The sequence below is a fragment of the Mastomys coucha genome, unplaced genomic scaffold (genome assembly GCF_008632895.1).
Source record: "Mastomys coucha isolate ucsf_1 unplaced genomic scaffold, UCSF_Mcou_1 pScaffold15, whole genome shotgun sequence".
NCBI classification, from domain to species: Eukaryota; Metazoa; Chordata; class Mammalia; order Rodentia; family Muridae; genus Mastomys; species Mastomys coucha.
Genome location: NW_022196897.1, coordinates 129,019,205 through 129,040,383, shown reverse-complemented (window position 1 = coordinate 129,040,383; position 21,179 = coordinate 129,019,205). Strand labels below are relative to the sequence as shown.

The following is a 21,179-nucleotide window of genomic DNA, read 5'->3' as shown; positions in this document are numbered from 1 at the left end:
GGAGAGAAAGAGGGAGGGAGGGAGAGAGAGAGGGAGGGAGGGAGAGAGAAAGGGAGGGAGGGAGAGAGGGAGGAAGGGAGAGAGAGGGAGGGAGGGAGAGAGTTAAAGTCAGGGAGAACAGATGGGTGAGGGTAGCCTAGGATCTGGACTTCAGAGACCTAGTGTGGGTTTCCACACATCTTACAACTGTCTGGAACCCAGGTATCCCAATTCCCCTTCAGCTATGTGAGGACCTTCCTGAATCACCCTACTGCCCTGGTCATTCCTGCCTCCTCAAAAGATGTCCCTTCAGCTGAGCTACCTGGATGTCTGATCCTGCAGTATTGAGATAAGCAGGGCATACAACTTGGTCACGAAACATTCATATTACTCATGTTACTCTCAGGATGTAAGTGGTTGATGCTTTCCTTTCTGTTTAACATGTGTGTTTAAAGTGCTATTGTAGGGTGTTAGTATCTTAGGGTTACAAGTCATGGATCCCTGAGTCATCAAGAGCAATGTTCCTCAGCTCAAATGAAGCATTGGCTACAGCAGGTAGGCTGGGCTGAGACATGACATCTCTCACCACCCCTATCCCCAATGATGGCTAGGGACCATTGCTTTAAATCCAGACCAGCTTGTGAGGACAGTTTAGGAACTGATGCTCAAATCACAAGTATGTTGACACTTCAGGTTCTCGAAAAGTCAGGTCACCCTCCCCAATGTGCCATTTCTGAATTCCTGATCCATAGAACCCACATCTACAGAGGCTGTATTTGTGCCATGAAGTCTTGGGTAGATGACTAAGGGTCAGCTGCGCATGGGACTGTGGGCCTTTTCTGTGGGCTGTGAGCATTTTCTTGAAGGATTCCACATATGACTATTTTATAGGCAACAAAGCAGGTTAGTTCACCAATTCACTTGCTGAGAGTTTCTCGGATACTAGGAATTGGAATGGGGTCTTGGCCCAGGAGTGCTCTGATCTCTTGCTCATGTCCTGCCTAGGTGACCCCTGCTCTGTAATATCATCTCTAGGAATTCTTTACCATGTGCCTCTTGCACCACTAAACCCAACTCTATGCCTATCTTCCACAGGATCTAAACTAACATATAGGTCTATAGGGATGTAGACTCACTTCTATCTGACCCTGCCACTCTATCCACTGGATGTCACCACCACTTTACCCCCCATATCCTACCTCATGGGTGGACCAGGGCCTTGTGGTGACAGGAAAGTCTTTACCTTGTTCACGCCATCAGCCATGGCCTGGAGCGTGAGCTCTCGGGGCCCATCAACTGTCTTCCCATTGTCTGTGGGGCCCCAGCTTGCACTGTAGATGTCGATCAGTTGAGGCATATGGCTGATGGAGGAGGCCTCGATGATGTCTGTCATAAAGGGCTGATCCAGCATCCGGATCCCTGTGCATAGGTAGGACAAGAAACAAGACTTTGCATCCAAGCTCTCAGAAGACATGGGGATAGAGAAAAGCCTGGGGTCTGGGAGGAGATGGGGACCTTCAGTTCCCTCAGAACACCATGGAGTCTGAGGGTTAAAAATGGTGCCCAGACCGCCCTACCCACGCCTTTCAGACCTCACTCATGTCTTTCCTTGAGACACATTTATTCTCTAAACAAAAATTACTTGAGTTCTTAATGGGGAGAGACATGGTGTGCAAGGATATCCTTACTAAGCCTCTAAGTGGGAACCCAGCCTCCAGTTGTGCACAATTGATCACTGTTGATGGCATGGGGCCAGGGGGTGGGGTGCGGGGGAAGCAAGGTTTTTAGGATGAATACAGTTGTGTGGAAAGAGGGAGGCAGCTGACACTTAGCAAGAAGCTCAAGGGTTCAGAGAGTGGGAGGGACAGGAATGTTATAAGAGATGAAATAAAGAAGAAAAAGGCACTATCAGTTCATCATACCTAGAAGGAATATAGGGAGGACAGAGATGGAGCACGCTATTATAAATGGTCAGTAAGGAGGTGCTTGGTACAGTCTCTTCCTTACCCTTATGGCATGTCTGCAAGTCTGCTGTTCTCTGATGCCTTTTGGGAGTGACATCTTGTTAGGGAAGGCGTAGAGCCTGATGTTTCGGACTGAACTGGGCAAATCAGAGTTGCACACAGGGTCACAAGGGGAAAGAACAGAGGCCCCAGCTCCTGCCAAGCTGCTCACAGCAACCTCCGGCTGACTATAAGACCTCTTCTTCATGTTAACTCTCCAGCCAGCTGACTCCTCCAGATGTTACTGATTGCTCCAGACTGCTCTCCACAAGGCTTTGCCATGTGGGGTATGCCAGCTATAGCTTAGAGTGTTGGGAAGCTGAAGTAACTCTGTGCATGGGGGGTGTCTGTGGTTTGAGTGTGTCTCCTAAAGATTTGTGCTGGGTCTCAGTAGCAAAATGAGAACCGAGGTAATTAGGTTGTTGTGGGGGCATTGCTCTTGGAAGGGATTAAGGTGGTTCACCGGGGACCCCAGATGGGTCCCATGAGAGTGAGTTGTTAAAAACAGCAAAACTGAACTTCCCTATTCTCTGGCTTTCTGTCACCAGATAAGCACTCTTGCCTGTATTTCTGCCGGGTCCAATGGGGTCCCCTGATCTTGACCTTTCATCTTTCAAAGCTATGAGGCAAATAAACCTCTTCATACATGACTTAGCCTCAAGTGTTTTGTTATAGCAACAGAAATTGAGCTAATAACACAATGATTATGAAGTGAAATGCCTAGGTCGTGTCTAGCTAAAATCTGGATCCTGACACTCCATTCTTAGTTCCCATGAAGCCATAGGAAAAGACCCGTGGATAAAGGACATTATTCAAGGACATTATTTCTCGATCACTATTCTCTAACCCAGTATGCAAATTAATTTAAATGAAAGCCACTCAGGTCTTGTAGGGCTTGAAGAATTGACAAGATACTGTTTTCTTTCTTGAGACCTATTCTTTTTTTTTAAACATTTAGTTTATTTATTTACATTCCAGCTGTTGCCCCCACTCCAGGTTCCCCGACACAGTTCTTCATCCCATTGCTTCTTCCCCTTGCTTCTGAGAGGGTGCTTCCCCCCCTCCCCTGCCTCCAGGTACCCCCTCCCCTGGGGCTTCAAGTTTCTCCAGGATTAGGTACATCTCCCACTGAGGCCAGATCAGGCAGTCCTCTGCTATATATGTGTTGGGGGTGTGGCCCTTGACCAGCGCTTGTGTATGCTGCTCAGGCCTATTCTTACCTCAAGAGGCTAGGCATTCTTTCTTGCTACCTCAATGATGTGAGAATCACCCCCCATGCTTGTATCAAAGTTTCTCCCAGAACCCCTTTAGGCAACAGCAGGGGTAGCAGTGCTTTATGTCTTATCAGACAGCAAGGCAGTTTGGTCCCAGGGTGCTGTTATTGTGTTTACTTCTGTCCCTGGGTTCAGCATGCTGCTGGATATTTACCTCCAGACTGATTCTTAAGAACGAGCGCCTGTATCTGATGTATCTGTACCTTTTCTCTCCAACAGAAATATCAGGTTCAGAAGAACAAGTAATAAAGGCCATAGATAATCATTAATCCCTCAGCCTTTGCCTTAAGCTTGAAGTCAGGTCACCCATTTATGCCAACTAACATTCAATTATGAGTTGGTATCTTTTCTTTTAGAAGAAGTTCATTTAGATTGACTTGATCTGAACTTTTTTTTTATTTTTTATTTTATTAGATATTTTCTTTTTACATGTAAATTTCTCCTTTCCCAGTTTCCCCTCCCAAAAACAAAGAAACAAACAAAAACAACAAAAACAAACCCCTGTTGCCTTCCCCCTCCCCATGCCTGCCACCCCACCCTCTACCACTTATTGGCCCTGGCATTCACCTACACTGGGGCATAGAACCTTCATAGGGCCGAGGTCCTCTCTTCCTATTGATGTTGATCTGAACTTTTAAGAAGCTATGTTTCAAGAAAGTTTAAGACTATATTTTGGCTATGAACCTATATCTAATTTATTTACTTAAGAAATATAGCAGGGCACAGTGGTGCATGCCTGTATTTTTCTTGCTTTAAGGAGAAAGTTCATATGCTTTTAAATTTGCTTAGTTCTAGACACTTAGGCTTGAGCGGCCCACCTCCAAGAGAAGCAACTTAGGAGGGTGAAGTAGGAAGGCTGTAGGTTCAAGACCAGAATGTTCTATTTACTAAGATCTTGTTCCAAACAAACATTAAAAAATGCTGATGTAGCTCAGTAGTAGAGTGCTTGCCTAATACATACATACATACACACATACACATATACAAACACAAATATACATTTATATGTATGTATTATGTATGTATGTATGTATGTATGTATGTATGTATGTATGTATGATTTTGGGTTCAATTCCTAGCAGGCCTGCAACAATTTAACATAAAGACCACTGGGCTACAGAATAAACTGAACAGAAAAAAAATTTAAGTGAAATTGTGTTTGCTTTGTGGGTGGTAAATAAACAGAGAGGCCAATATTCTCTTGTGTTAAGGAGAAAGTTCATATGGTTTTGAATTTCTCTGGTACTAACTATCCAGGCTTGAGCAGTCAACCTCAAAAAGCAAGGAGAGGCAAACTTAATACTGGCCAGAGTAGTCCTTGATTGTCCCATTAGTCAAGATGGCTGGTGGCAGCCCTAGGTTTGTCAGAGTCCATGTGGACAGGCGACTGCACCTTGAACCTTCTTCCACTTTACAACTCTGGTTCCTTAGTGCGCTTCTTACTTCACTGTGTCATGAGCTCCCTTTGTGCTGAACAAGAAAGAACACAGGAACTGATGTGTATTTATCTGGCTGCTTTAGCACCGAGGGCGGTAGGGTGGCTGCAGACTGAAGGTTGGACTCATTCATATTCCTGGGCCAGGCTCGTGGCATTTAATCATGTTAACCTCTGGAGAACTGGGGCATGAATTAATTGAATGAGATACAGTATTAATTTCACAAATGACAGCACTATTAGTGACCAAGACACAGGCTCATGGTGACCTGAAATCTTTTAGAGAGGGTCTCTATCTCTCCTGTGAGCCCTGTGAGCAATGGAGGTGGGGGGTTTAGCGGGAGACAGGAAGGGAGAGGTGTCGGAGGAGCTGGGGGTCAGTGTTTTCGCATCTGTAAGATGTTCCACTGGTTGACATGACTTGATAGGTGTGCAGCTACAGGCTTCATAGCTGGCATTTCCACCCAACTCACCCCCCCACCCCCAGGTCTGTACATCTCATTAATGGTCGTAGTACATAGTCTTTTCCCATTCCACACATTTAGAAGCTATAACTTGGTGCCCTGGGGTTGCAAGGGCCCAGTGGATTTCAGCAGAACCTCCTTTCCCCACTCCATTCCCATCACCAGAGGTGTGCGCTCATCTGATACCAGTGCATGCTGTAATATATCACCTGGGCACAGATAATTGGTACCTTCTGTGCTCATGAATATTAGCCCAGGAGGCTAAGAAGCAAGTTCACACCCAGATCTTAGGGTCTGAACAGTCATCATTGATGATGGTTATGGTGATTTTAATTGATTTGCTTAAAAGACCCAGATACTAAGTATGTAAACTCACGAATGTGTTGTATAAATTAGTGGTTAATAAGAACGATGACCACGTGAAAGAGACTCACTTCTGACAGAAGTTTCATGTTATGTGATCAATAGTATGCATGCGGAGGTCAGAGGACAACTTTCAGTTGTCAGTTCCCTCCTTCTGATCTAGATGCTACAGTGCTAAGGTGAGATCAAGTAGACACACACTGCATTTGTGGAGACTGTGGTTGCTCAGGGAGAATCAAATGGCCATGCATGACATGGATGACTTCAGGTGTCAATTTGACTGATGAAGGAATATGTAAGGAATTATCGAAGCATCATTTTGGGTGTGTCTGTGCAGTGTTTCCAAGCGCTGATTGAGCCTGAGTGGCATAAGTGGAGAAGATATGTCCTTAGCCATAGCAGCCACTCCCAGCCATACTCTCTAATTAATATGTTAGGTGTTTTTTGTTGTTTTTTTTTTTTTTTTTTTTTTTTTTTTTTTTTTTTACCTAAACTGAATTTACCTAGAGATTGACTCATGCATGTATAGGAACTTAATATACAATACACAATACACACATGACTGTCCTTGAGGGTTACTGCAGAGATGGTGTTGGGAACACCAGTTTACCATTTGGAGAAAAACAGAGTGGCTAGTCAACTTAGCACTGCATCTACAAAAGTAGATTCTAGATGGACTGGTGGCCTTGTGTCAAAGTTTGTATTGACTGAAACAAACTCATGGCCAGTTATCTATGACATACCAAGAATGCTTGAATGCCAACAGGAAACGTGAGCAAAGTCTATGAGCTGAAGAACTGGATAGGCAGGAAGCACATGAAGAGGTCTCGTCTCTCCCCCCCCCCCCCTTTCAGAAGATTTATTTTCTATTTTCATAAACAGCTCAGGTTGGATTCTTACTCAAGATGCTTCTGATTCAGCCTCTCATATTCTAGGATTATAGGTCTGTGCCACTAAACCGTGACGAGCTTTTTTTTCTTCTCTTTTCAAGGCCCACTAAGTATTCCCACTAGCACCTCCTTAACTTGTTACCAAACACCACCAGACTGCCACGGACCAACAATTATCTCAGTTGATCACCAGGTGGCGCTTTAGCCCTCCATAGCATAGAAAATTGCTTAAGGGAAATTCTTTGGAAGAGTTTGGTTCATTTTTAGTGAAACACACACACACACACACACACACACACACATCGACACAGACACACACATTGACATAGACACACACACAAACACACACAGATACATTCACACACACACACACACACACACACACACACACACACACACACACTGACAGCTTTCAGGATTATCAGCCTGAATGAATATGAGATTTTCCCCTTTCAATTTTATATGGTTGGGGATGCTGAAACTGGTTTTGCTTGCAATTCTTGACCAACTTTGGTGTTTCCGTAAGCAGAAGCCCTTACTGTCTTCTGATACTCTAATGGGGTACAGCATCGATTGGACTAGACAGGCATATCCAACCTGCTGCTTACAGGCTAGAAGAGGTTACATAAGATTGTACCTACTTGCTTTGGTTTTGTTTTTGGGGGTTAGGGAACTGAGATGTTTCTAGAGGAAACATCCAGGGGAAAGAGAAAAAGAAGAAAGCAGGCAAAGAAGGAGAAGGAAGAGCCCTGATGTGCATTCAACTCTCTTAACTTTTTCAGGAATGTGTGTGTGTGCATCTCTCTCTCTCTCTCTCTCTCTCTCTCTCTCTCTCTCTCTCTCTCTCTCTCTCTCCTTTTCTCTCTCTCCTTTTCTCTCTCTCTCTCTCTCCCCGTGTGTGCTCACACATGCACTTACATCTCTGTTTTCCTTTCTGGGTGTGTGTGCATATGCCTGCTTGTATTCAAGCATGCATGTACTTGTGGAGATTGTGGACAAATTTGGTTATTATCTTTAGGAACACTATTCATTTCCTTGGGGACAGTGTGTCACTGGCTTGGAGCTCACTAATTAGACTAGAATAAATGCTCAGGAAATGCCTGGGATCCTTCTGTCTCCTTGTCCCTAATACTGGGACCGTTTTTCTTTCCGAGATAATTGCACCATTTATCTCTTCCCATTCCTTCATCCAAACACTCTCATATACCCCTCCTTGTTCTCTTTCAAATGCATGACCTCTTTTATATTAATTGTTGCTATGTGCACATATGTATATGTCTATACATAGAGTCCTAAATATAACTCACTCAGTCCATGTAATGTTACTTGTATATATGTTACTTCTATGATCATTTGGTATTGAACAGCAAATTGGTGTCCTTGAAGACAATTTCTCTAATTCTAAGCATTCCCTAGTTGTTGTAGTTCTTTGGGTTGAGAACCCTGTAGTCCAAGGGTTGAGTCCTTGTGGTCTTTCCCCTGTCCACTTTGGCCTGTCTATTGTTTTCCTTGTTCAGCTCATGTTTAGCACATCATGTTGATGATATTTTATGGGTGTAGCTTCTGACATTACTAAGAGACGGTCTCACAGGAAACTCCCTAATCCTCTATCTCTTACAATCTTTCTGTCTTCTCTTCTGCAATGTTTCCTGAGCTTTAGACACCCAAGTTGTTTTATAGATGTATCCATTGGGACTGAGATCCACAGCTCAACATTTGATTGGTTAAAGTTTTTTTTTTTTTTTTTTTTTTTTTTTTTTTTTTGTTATGGTCTCCATCTGTTGCAAAGAGAAGTCTCCCAGATAAGGCACAGAGACCACACTTATCTGTGTGTATAAGGATAAATATTAGAATGTAGTTGGGAATGTGTGATGGCTTAGTGAAGTGGTGGTTGTAGGTTCTCCTCCAAGATTCACTTCACTAGCTTTGGATAACTGATTAGGTTTCCTGTACCAGGCACGGTTTCCCTCTTTAGAGAGCTGCTGGTTGCCAAGGTTGTACAAGCCGCTACTGTGCTGTTAGGATTATCATGCCGTGCTGGTTGCTGTTGTGGTTCATAATACTCGACATTTTTATGGGAGTTCTGAGAATCAAGCTCAGGTCCTTGTACTTAAAAGGCAGATATTTTATCAACGAAGCCAGCCTCCAGCCCCCAGATATCGTCTTTTGTGAAATCTGCACCCAGTTCAGGCAGGTGTCTATCCTGTAAGCACTCTGAAAAGAGCTAAGGGTGGGTTTGTAGAGTATCCATTTGCCCTATTTAGGCCTCTAGAAATGCAAGTGTCAGTACAAAGGAGGCTTACGGTTCAATTAAATTACCAGGAAAGAAATTATCTGTCTGTTTCTCTCTAAATCTCCATTGACTTTCTGTTCCCATTCTTAAAATCCTGTAAAGAGGGAAGTGTGAAGTACTGGGTCCAGCTAGGTTTTATAAGAGGTTATAGGTGGATCAGGCCTCTTTATAGATGAGTTGAACCATATAAAACAGTTTCAAGGCCACCGAAGATCTTACAAATAATCCTTCACACCTGTAAATACAAATATGTTCTCTCTATAAAAATGTTATTGACATTGACATAATGCTTTGTGTTAATATAAAGTTAAAAACCTGAGATGATCTTTTTTTTTTTGCTGTTAAAAAACAAGATTGTGGGAGCAGAGGCTGAAGGGAGGACAATCCAGGGACTGTTCCACCTGGGAATCCTTCCCATATTCAATCACCAACCCAGACACTATTGTGGATGCCAGCAAGTGCTCGATGACAGGAGCCTGATATAGCTGTCTCCTGAGAGGCTCTGACAGTACCTGACTAATACAGAAGTAGAGGCTCACAGCCATCCATTGGACTGAGTACAGGGTCCCCAATGAAGGAGCTAGAGAAAGGACCCAAAGAGCTGAAGGGTTTGCAGCCCCTTAGGATGAACAACAATATGAACTAACTAGTACCCTCAGAGCTCCCAGGGACTCAACCACCAACCAAAGAGTACACCTGGTGGGACTCATGGCTCCAGCAGCATATGTAGCAGAGGATGGCCAAGTCGGTCATCAATGGGAGGAGAGGCCCTTGGCCCTGTGAAGGTTCTGTGCCCCAGTGTAGGGGAATGCCAGGGCCAGGAAGGGGGAGAGGGTGGGTTGGTGAGCAGGGGGAGAGAAAAGGGCATAGGAGTATTTTTTTTTTTTGCTCTTTTGTTCTTTTGTCCTTTTTTTCTCTTTTTTTCGGAGGAGAAACTGGGAAAGGAGATATCATATGATATGTAAATAAAGAAAATATCTAATCAAAATAAAAAAAAACCAAAAACAAGATTGTGGTTACTGTTGGGTATGTATGGGTAATACCTGGACACAGAATCATGAGGAGGAGGTCTTTGGGGTCTTGTTGAGTTTTGTTGGTCACATGAGTGATACATTTATGAAATTCCATTCACATTTGAGCTATGTGTTAGTGATCTGCCTATTTTGGGGGTATGTAATGCTTAAAGAATGTTGTGTACAGGTTAAAATGAAATGTCTTTTCTATGCTTGCTCCACCTGTGGGCCTCAGAACTCCTGCCTAGTGGGATAAATTTATTGAGTCCTGAAAATTGGAGGATGTGACAGTTCCCAGGGCAGGCTGCCCCGGATGACGCCTGTCTCTGGCAGGGCTGGCTCACCTGCCACCTTGGAGTTGTATGCTACACCGACTCCACAGATATTGTTGCTGGCTGCAGCAGAAACTTCTCCCGCACACCTGGTTCCATGACTGTGGGGAAAATAGAGACAAGTCAAACACATGATCAAAAGTGTTTATAAGGGAATTCTTCAATCCTGTCTGCTGGGAGCAACTTAGTTTTTAAAGATTAATCTGTACTTGAGCCCCTCCCTCAGTGACCCATCCAATTATCTGTCTGTTAACCCCCAAATTTCCTTCTATCCTCACCTTTCTCCAGTGGCCTTCCTGACCCTGGGTTATTTCCATTATAAAGAGGTTTCTGAGAATACTTTAAACTGCAAGTACTGGTCTTTACTTTAAAATTTGGAGCATCTTCCAGTTAGAAAATACAGGTTTTCTTAAAAATGAAACATACTATAAAATAGGTGTGTGCTGGCCTGTGGCTGGCCAGCTCATTTTTTTGGGAAGCATTAGGATTTATGGGAGGGCAGTTACTTCCAAGGGTGGCTCAGCATACAGGAGCGAGATACTGCGTACCAACGATGGAGTGATGGTCACTCACCTTCATTGAACTAGGTTTCCACTTTGACACAGAAATAAGAAATCACATTTTGTCAGTATTGTGGAAAAGAAGAAGCTAAAGGACCCCTGTGTCTAGGTGGCATGACTCTAGACATAAAGACCCTAAAGATGTCACTAGAAAATTCTGAACCAATAACCAGAGATCCAGCAAAGTGGCAGGATACAGAATTCAATAGCTTTTTTTAGACATCAGTGATAAACACATCAAGACAGAAAATAGGAAAACAATCCTAATAGCCCAAAAATAGCTAAAATGACAAGAGCAACACGAACAAGAACAAGAACAACAACAAAATAAGTTCTGAGTTAACCTAACCAAGAAGGTGAGAATATTGAATATATTGAAAACTTTGAAAGTCTGAAGAAATAGGGTCTTACTGTCAAGTTCTGGATGGTAACCAATAGGATTGACAGTAGTCTGTAATTTTTTTTTGTGTGTGTATGTGTGTGTAATCCCACTGGCCAACAACTCAAAATGAGGTAGCCCATTCCTGGTACTGGGGTTTATTTGCTATCATATGGTATCTAGTTGGGGTATTGTACCTCTATTATAGAGTAAACTCTATTTAAACTTTTTATGCATATATATATATATATATATATATAAGATAGCTTCTCAAGTAGTATGTTTCCATGTGAGTTTTTCAAAGTCCTTTAGTGTTAGTTTTCACTCCCTATATTCCTTACCTTGCCTTCCCATTCGCCAACCCTTTTAATCCTTCTTGTTCCATTTTTCCACTTCCATCCTTTAAAAACGCTATTGTCTATATACTGGAGTAATAGATCATAAAGAAATCTAGATAATACTCAGCTGAAAGCTTTATTCACACTGTCTAGCTTCATAGTTCAGGAAGGTGCTACCCATGCCACCAGAGGAGAAAAGAAATCATCAGACTCATCCAGTTGTGAACCCTGAACACTATAATAATGACTTGTCTGGCAAGATACACCCACACTTGCAATAATGGCATGGGGGTAACCAACCATTTTTTGAATGGGTTTAAGTCCTGATCGACGAGATGAAGCCCTTAGTTGATATTGTCAATGAGGCTGAAAACCTGTCTAGATAGGTCCTGGGGGAATAGTAGCAGGGAAACCTACTATTTGTTTTGTTCAGAATGAGAATGGCTCATGAATATTTGGTTCCAGGTTGACTGGAGTGTTTGGGAAGGATTAGGAGGTAGGACTTGTTGGAGGTTGTGTGTCACTGAGGTTTCAAGAGCCCAACTATTCCCAAACTATTCCCAGTTCTCTCTCTCTCTCTCTCTCTCTCTCTCTCTCTCTCTCTCTCTCTCTCTCTCTCTCTCTCTCTCTCTCTCTGCCTCTATCTATCTCTTGCTTGTGGATTATATGTAAACTCTCAACTACTGTCCCAGCCCCATACCTACCTGCTTGCTTCCACGCTCTCAATCATGATAGTCATGGAATCACCCTCTGAACTGTAATCCCCCAATAAAATCTTTTTTCTACAAATTGCCTTGGTCTTATCACAATAACAGAAAGGTCATCGAGACACTATTATTCTGATAAGTGGATGTAGCAATAAAATAATTCCTAGTGATCTATTGCTATACTCAGATCAGAGCATCACTCAACTCCCATCAGAGAAACTGTAGATGGCAATTTGCATTGGATCCACAACTGGTCAATATGCGGAAGTGATTTTCCCTAAATGAGATACATACATCATAGTCTTACCCCCAAGGCTCTGTGATCCATGTGAGAGAGGGCACGGAAAGTTAACAAGGACCAGAGATGGTGGATGACTTAAGGAAGCAGTGCTTCCTAGACATGACAGGGGAGATACACCTATGAACTCACAATGATTGTGACAGCTAGATCAAGCAAGAGAACAATCTCAGAATGAAGTGAGGGGGGAGGCAGCCACGAAGTCCCAACCCTAACTGAGCAGCTATTGGCAACTGATGACTGATGGAAGAGAGAAAGTCTGTTTTCTTCAAGAAAGCTCTAGAGATGGCCTACATTCATGCACATATTTGCAGCCCTGAGTGGACTCAGTGCATAGTTAATAATAACAATAACAACAACAACCACCACCACAACAACTCATGGCATTGAGACTGAATAGTGATAGGGGAGTTGGAGTGGAGGGATTTTGTATACTGTATACATGTGCAAGATTCTCAATTAATGAAAAAGAAGAATTCAACATCATCAGCAATCAGGGAAATGCATTTAAAATAACTTTGAGATTTCATCTCATCCCTGTCAGAATGACAATCATCAATTAATGACAAATGCTGGTGAGGCTGTTGGGAAAGGATTACCTTATTGCCTTTTAGTGGTAGTACAAACTGGTGTAGCCACTGTGGAAAAACAGTGTGGAAAGTCCTCAAAAAGTTGTAAATAGAACTATCATATGACTAAGCAAGCCAGCTTGTGGATATTCACTGAAGGACTGTATATATCGCTACGGAAACAGTCGTTCATGTTTGCTACTGCTTGATTCATAATAGCCAGAAAATGAAACCAGCCCATATATCTATCAACTGACAGATGGAGATAAAAATGTGGTATATACTGTGGGATTTTATTAAGCTGTGAAGAAAAATAAAATTATGAACATTTCAGGTAAATGGGTGAAACTGGAAACAACTGTGTTGATTGAGTTAACTCAGACACAGAAAAACAAGTACTGCATGTAGAACCTAGCTTCTAAGTTTATGCATTTAACTTGCAATGACCTTAGACACCAGGACATTAGAAAGAGGCTACTGAGAGGGGCTCCCTGGAGGGAAGGGTTAGTTGAAATTAAGTAATATAAAAGTAGAGAGGGGTAGGAGGTTTACAGACTTAGAGGACAGAGGAGACCAGAGGATGGAGGGCAACTAAAATGAAGGGGATATGAAAGAGATATAAACCATTACTATCTTGTAACTAAATTTAGAAAATGTAATTTATATTAAAAAAAAGTTTAAAGAGAGACTCCTTTTATGACTGGAAAAACTGTCTCTAGAAGCCATAGGCTTCTAAACAAGATCTTCCATGGCAGAAGTCAGAGAGCTCCTTAGGAGTTGATGGCAATGGAGAACTCAAAGGTCACTCCCTCCACAGTACAGGCTCTTGACATTTCTCTTAGTTGCTCAGAATTAGACGATAAGATCTCACTGCTGAAGATTCTGTGCACCGTGGCTACTTGATATAAAGAAATGAAGCTGGAGCTGAGCCAGGTGCTTTCTCCATGTCAGCGTTCACAGTCCTGAAAGTTACCATGCAGGATACTGGAGGAAAAACGCATCAATGGTCTTACCTTCCTGTCATTCTTGTGATCTATGAGACCAGCCCACCATGCACAATGTGTTCATTTGTGCAGTAATGGCGTTACTGTCATGGGTGTAATCAATTGCTCTCTGATTGGATTTGAGGCCCTCTTGACAGGAAAGAGTTTATGCTGGTACTAGAAGCCTGACCCAAAACCCATCCTGGAGGAGACCATAGGCCTTGAGGATAGGAATGCAGAAATGAATACTGTTGTTTAGCTAGACTGACATAGTATCAAATTGCTTTTTAAACATTGCTTCTAGCCATAGATAACTTCTACTCTTGGCATTAATCAGAGAAACTCCTTTTCAGTGAATGGTGTTTAATGTGGAGACTCGTGACTGGGCAAGATAAATGAGGGTCCCCAAACAAGACATTTACACCATCCCATCTAAATCACAGGGAAGATGGCAGAAGAGGGCTAGAAATAAGGTAAGAGCTGAAAGATGGGGACAAGGGCTATAAAATGCCATCTTCAGGACAAGACACAGCCCTTGAAATTATGAACTCATAGAGCAGCTAAGGGATGCCTGCACTGGACTTATCAATAGATTGACACAGATTGAAGAGGGGTTCTATCCTTCTCTGCTGAACTATTTGTAATGGATAGAGTCAGGAAGGGGAGGCATCATTGCTTTTATCTGTGCACTCACTGGCGGTCCTACTAAGTGCCAATGGGTAGTTCTAATCCAATGGTCATACAGATGGCTCAGGGTCACCAAATAAAATCAAAAGCCATGAATTTGGTAAAGAGGCTGGTAAAGGGGAAGTGGTTGATAGAAATCAGAGGAAGAAAAGAGAAGGTGTGGGGAGACAGTAATCAGAATATATCATATATATGTGTGGAAATTGTCAAAAAATCAATCAAAATATATTCAAAGATATATACCTTTAGACTTGTGAAATTATAAATATTGTATTTATTAAAATACTTCATTTATGATATAAATTATAAAATATTTATTTTACTATATGTATATTTAGTACTGTGAGCATATTTAGGTAGATCTATATATACATTACATATTTTATATATACTATATACACATATATTGTCTTTCTTTAAGTGAGTAAAAGTATACCCTGTCCCTACAAAGGCTACTCTCTTCATGTGCTTAAAATTCCCTTTAGACCCAGAATGTAGTCTGTGCATTGTGAGCACATGAGGCCTGCAGTCTCTGCAGTGGCGATGCTTTTGTTAAAAGATAGGGAGTTATGAAAAACTTCAAGGGTTGAGCAAAGGTTTTATTTCCACATCGTGGGTTTTTGTAAAGCACAGTTGAGACTTGTAGGATTGCACGTAGATATGGTTTAACTCAGGGAAGTTTATCATGGATACTACTTTCACAGCTACCAAAGCCAAATAAAATACCCTCCTCTCCCCCAAAACCATGGAAGTTCATGCATATGCGTGTTGCATCCTAAACCATATATATATATTGTCTCACACATACTTCAAACGTACATATTTCAATATAGGTATAGCTATATACTTATAGTATTTACTTTTAAGATTCATTTGTTTTATTTTATGTGTATGAAGGGTTTGGTTGTGCATGTGTCTATGCACTATGTGCATTCTTGATGACCACAGAGGCCAGAAGAGGGCATTGGATCCCTTGGAACTGGAGTTACAGATGGTTATAAGCTGCCATGTGGGTGCTGAGAACTGAACCTAAGTCCTTTGGAAGAGCAGCTAGCGCTCTTAACTTCTGAGCCATCTCTCCATATCAAACATGATATCACATGTAGTGTACACATATATTTTCTCAAGTATTATATATTCAAGCATATACTTATATCAGATACATACCATATACATCTCACACATATACTTCATATACATGTACACAAATTATGTTTCTAACACTTTACATATTTATTTGAATTAATATATAACACCACACATATTTTTGGGCTGTGGTGTAGTAATTTGATAAAAGAATATGATGATACACAATGTATAATAATCAAATCAGAGCATGACTGATCTTTCCTTGGACACTTATTTCTTTGTGTTGGGAAACTTCAAAGTCTTATCTTTCAGTTCTTTACAAAATATATAACACATTATTGTGGACTACAGTTCTCCTTCTATACTGTGGACCACTAGGACTTTTCCCAGGAAGTATATTTTAGTACTTTCATACAAGCTGCTTCTGTGCATCCTCTTCCTCATCCTCCCCAACTTCCAGTGACTGATATTCTTCTTCCTATTCCTCTGACTTCAGCTTTCTCAGTTTCCACAACACACACACACACACACACACACACAGATGAGAGAGAGAGAGAGAGAGAGAGAGAGAGAGAGAGAGAGAGAGAGAGAGAGAGAGAGAGAGAGAGAGAGAGAGAGGTTCGTTGGACTCTGATTAAGCTTGGTTGGGCCATAGGTGCCAGTGCTGAGTCCTGGAAGGAGAAGCAGTCACTGCTCAAAGTGCACCATGCACGAAAAAAATGACCAGGTGTCATTAATGTCAATGACAGGCCAGGAGTGAGACCAATGCCAGGACTCTTCCTTAAGGAAAAAGATTGTTTCTGCCTTACAGGGCTTGTTAAAGACTCTGGGAGATATGCCTGTGAGCTGGTTTGCACAGATGTTTTGGTCCCTGAACTCTTTAGGTGAGGAGTGTGTGCCATGGGCTCTCCCGAGGCTGCATGAGAAGGCAGATTGTGTTGTTACCTTAGGCAGCAGTGACCATGGGAAACAACAAATGGAACTTCCTATAACACTTCACTCAGGTAAAAATTTGAGATCTGGCTTCCTTGCTCTAAGTGACTTCATCTTGGACAAAACAATGTCTTAGGGCCCTGCTTTGCCCTGGGTGGCTTCATATTACAAGCATTTCTGACTCCATTTTGAGTGCAAATGTAGAGGTAGGGTGACTTGGCACCTTGGAGGACATGTAATCACACCTCTGTCTAACAGCATTCATGAGGCAGACTGATAAATAACTTATCCCTAAAAGCAGAAAGGGGGCCACCCTATAAAACCAGTTTGGGACTACAAGAACAAAACCATATCAGAAAAATCTTGTCCATGAGGTTATTGAATACTTAGGAAGCACACAGCACCCTTCCTGAACCCCATCAAGTGGACACCTAATATTGGGGTGGCAACACAACCTACTGACCTATTATCACCTGGTGTGTGCATCAAGGGACCAGCAGGTAGAGAGCTCCCAACTGTCTTGGGAGCTTCATCTTCGCTCAGACTTCACTGCTGATGCAGCCTAGTTGAACTGCCACCTGCTTGTCCTGTTTGCTGTCTGCATTCTGTCCTGTACCTTTTCTGCATGGCCTTCTTGATTCTGTACCTTACTTTACAGCTTGAATCAACCCTGGGGCTCAGCACTGTGTTGCATCTGTTGTAACTCCTCAACAGCTTTGCTACTTACTTCTCACAGAGACTCTCACCTATCAGCCTCCTCCCTCTGTCTCCAGTTAGACCTCTTTGAGTTCCTTTAAGTCTACTTTTACTCTTTGATTCTGGAACTATCTATCTATCTATCTATCTATCTATCTATCTATCTATCTATCTATCTATCATCTATCTAGCATCACTATCATCTGTTATCTGTATCTTCATCATCTATTTTTATTTATCAGCCATCACCTATTACTATTATCTATCTATCTATCTATCTATCTATCTATCTATCTATCTATCTATCATCTATCTATCTATCTTCATCATCATCATCATCATCATCATCTGTTTATCTGTCACCTATTTCTCGTCTGTCTTTCTACAGTGTGTTGTCTATCTACAGTGTGATATATAGTATGTTATCTGAGAGTTAATATTAGTAATTAAGAGTAGAATAAAAGAACCTGTGTGTGCAAATGACCAGTTATCAAAGGAAATCAAGAAAACGTGGAAATGGCTGCCAAAGAAATCATTGAGCATGTGAATTTATTAGTAAATTCTGATACTGTGGAAACTCACAAACTTATCTATTTTTTTTTTGATACAGTGTGATCATGAAACAGATGTCTTTCACTCTCCTGTACTTCAAGAAAATCTTTCTCTTTTCAGTTGGCCAATTTACTGCCACAAGAACAAGGGGAAATACCTGCTGTTTGGCTGGCTTCCTGATGAAGATCAATCAGGGCAAGAGGCAGGGTATGGGTATGTTGCTTTGTCAAACTGAGTCATCTACCACATTCCTGGTCCATGACCTTGGCAATGTGATGGTCATGCTCCTCCCATGGGAAAGTGAAGTGTACTCTCCCCTACTCTCAATCTGTACTGGTCTTGTGACTTGCTTTGATGAAAAGAAAGTGGTAGAAATGATATAAGCCCATGAGGACCAGGATGGAATGCTGTGGTTTGAGTGTGAAACGTTCCCCACAGGCACACAGATTAAACACTTGGTCTCCAGCTGGTGGCACTGTTTGGAAAAGCTAGGAAACCCGTAGGGGATGGAGCCTCTCTGGACAAACTGGGTCACTGGAACAGGCCCTGGAGCATCATAGCTGACCCCACTTCCTGTTCACTCTCTGTTTTACCAGCCTCAACATGACCAGCCAGCCTCCCACTCCTGCTACTCTGCCCTGCCTACCTGCTGCCATGATGGAATACATCCTTCTAGAACTGTGAGCCATAAACCCTCTCTTCCTTGAGTTGCTTTAGTCAGCATGTTTTATCACAACCACAAGAAAGAAACTACCACACAACTTGGCCAGTTTTTTTTTTTTTAAAAAGAAAACTGCTTTCTGTGAGTATAGATGTGAGAGATCTTAATGTTTAATTTATACTTTCCTTGTTACTAGCAAGATAATGCTAGTAATATGTTTCACATTTCTTAAAAATTAAGTTAATGAATCAATTTTGAAATGACAGATAAAATTGCATGTACCCACTATGTACAATGTGGTATTTTTAGGTCTGTGTATATTGTAGAATGAATGAGTACATCTAGCTAATTAACAAGTACATGCCTGTGTAGAGCAATGATGCTTATTGCTTTAAGCTGTTGAATTCTGAGTGAGTTGTTATGTGGCATTGCTATGGTAGTATATGACTGAAAGAAAATACAGGTGACAGGCGACGGGGGCAAGTCAGGGTTCACTATGAGGACCTGAGGTTACAACCTGTGCTGCTGTAATTGAAGTGGGGTTCCTGGAACAGTCTTCCTCAGCTCCTGGACTGTCCAAGTGACATGAGGCTCTGCCCTCCAACCTCATGAGTCTTCCAAGAGTCAGAGCAGGCACTCTCTGCTCCCTTCACTCCACTGATGTGTACCTGGGAAGCCTTTGCTATCTCCCTCATCTTTCCAGCCCAAAACAAGCTTCTCCTTTAATTTTCTTCCCTTATCTGATTCCTTCTCCACATTCTCTTTTTCCTTTTCACCTCCTTCTCTTCCTTCTTTCCTGTTACTTTTTCTTTTCTTTCTTTTTTTCAGGGTAGGGTTGGGGGAGGGCAAAGCCTTGCTGTGTTATAGCACAGGCTGGTCTGGAACTCACTCTGTAGTCCAGTCTGGCCTTAATTCATGTGAAGCCTCCTGTCTAGGCCTCCCAAATGCAGCGATTACAGATATAAATTCATCATGCACAGCCTCGAAGTATCAATTTCTAAATATAATAAATATACTGAAGGCATATATAACACATAGTGTAATAGGCTAGATGCCTGTAATGACTCTTCTGCCCCCTCCGATTAGTGCAGACTATGGGCTTGGGACTATGCTCAAAACACTATATAAGTTATTTAGCTCTCGAACGGTCTATTATTCTCTCCACTTTGAATAGAGAGGCATAGAACCATTGAGTCACTTCTCAGTTTAGAGGCACAACCACAGTTCAATTCAAGTTACTGCTTCTGAACTTCTTTTGATTTCACTCTTGCTCTCATTACCATCTATTCCCCGGCTCTGAGAAGTGTGCAGAAGAAAGTGGGCTGCTTCACTTTATTCATCAACTTGATTGGGCCACAGAACATGTGGATATTTTAATTTATGAAATATTTTAAGCATTACAACAGTTTTATGAATAGTACACCTCTTATATGGTCACCACATAAGCTTAACAAAGCTAAATATTCTCCAGACTTCAGAGATTTTAAGTCTTTGAACATATGATGGAAGCCTTTCCCAGCGTCCTCACTTCTTTATCTCTTTGGAGATTCATGATTTAACTACTTTTGATGTTGGACAATAGTCCACATATAATACCTTGTAAATTATTTACCCATGGGAGGTATTTTGTAGAGAGAATCTCTTATAAGCAACACCTGTCAAAAAAGCCTATGACTAACATACCCAGGATCAGAGGTGAGGAGGACATAACATCTGTCCCAACACTGGGAGTAACTGGGACCAGCGGGACTAGGTACACAGGATCTCCGCCAGCCCAGTGGCTCAGCTTCCTTCTGGTCCCACAACACCCAGAGGAAGCTCCACTTCCAGGCACTATAACACACCCAGGATCAGAGATGAGGAGGATATAACATCTGTCCCAACACTGGGAGAAACTGGGACCAGTGGGACCAGGCACAAGGGAACTCTGTCAGCCCAGTAGCTCAGGTTTCTTCTGGTCTTTCTGGGCTGGTGCCCTGAGCAGACCTTGGGTGCAAGCTCTGCAGCCAGTCCCACAACACCAAGTGGAAGCTCCACTCCTAGGTGCTCTAACAAGCCCAGGGTCACAGGATCAGAGTCAGCTTGACTCTGAAGAGTTCTGACACAACCAGAATCACAGGAAGGACAGACTCTAGTCAGATTTAGCAAGGGCAGGTGGCACTAGAGGTAACCAGATGATGCGGGGCAAGCGTAAGAATATAAGCAACAAAGACCAAGGTTCCTTGGCATTATCAGAACCCAGTACTCCCACCATAGCAAGTCTTGGACACATCAATACATCAGAAAAGCAAGTTTCAGATATAAAATCACTTCTCATGGTGATGATACAGGACTTTAAGAAAGACATAAATAGCACCCTCAAAGAAATATAGGAGAACACAGGTAAATAGCTAGAAGCCCTTCAAGAGGAAACACAAAAATCCCTTAAAGAACTACAGGAAAACACAATCAAACAGGTGAAGGAATTGAGCAAAACCATCCAGAATCTAAAAATGGAAATAGAAACAATAAAGAAATCAGAAAGAAAGACAACCCTGGAGATACGAAACCTAGGAAAGAAATCAGGAGTTGTAGATGCAAGCATCACTAACAGAATACAAGAGATAGAAGAGCGAATCTCAGGGGCTGAAGATACCATAGAAAACATTGACACAACAGTCAAAGAAAATGCAAAAAGCAAA

At 42.1% G+C, this 21,179-nt stretch overlaps 1 protein-coding gene across 3 annotated transcripts in view; it reads right to left on the bottom strand.

Annotated features, from left to right (window-relative positions):
- Pcsk2 (proprotein convertase subtilisin/kexin type 2) overlaps window positions 1–21,179 on the bottom strand; it is a 268,460-nt gene that overhangs the window by 36,364 nt on the left and 210,917 nt on the right. For all 3 annotated transcript variants that reach the window (XM_031372085.1, XM_031372086.1, XM_031372087.1), the window contains 2 exons: window positions 10,059–10,147; window positions 1,223–1,398 (listed from right to left, as the gene is read on the bottom strand). In XM_031372085.1, coding sequence (XP_031227945.1) covers window positions 1,223–1,398; window positions 10,059–10,147 — 265 coding nt within the window. The remainder of the gene's footprint in view (window positions 1–1,222; window positions 1,399–10,058; window positions 10,148–21,179) is intronic.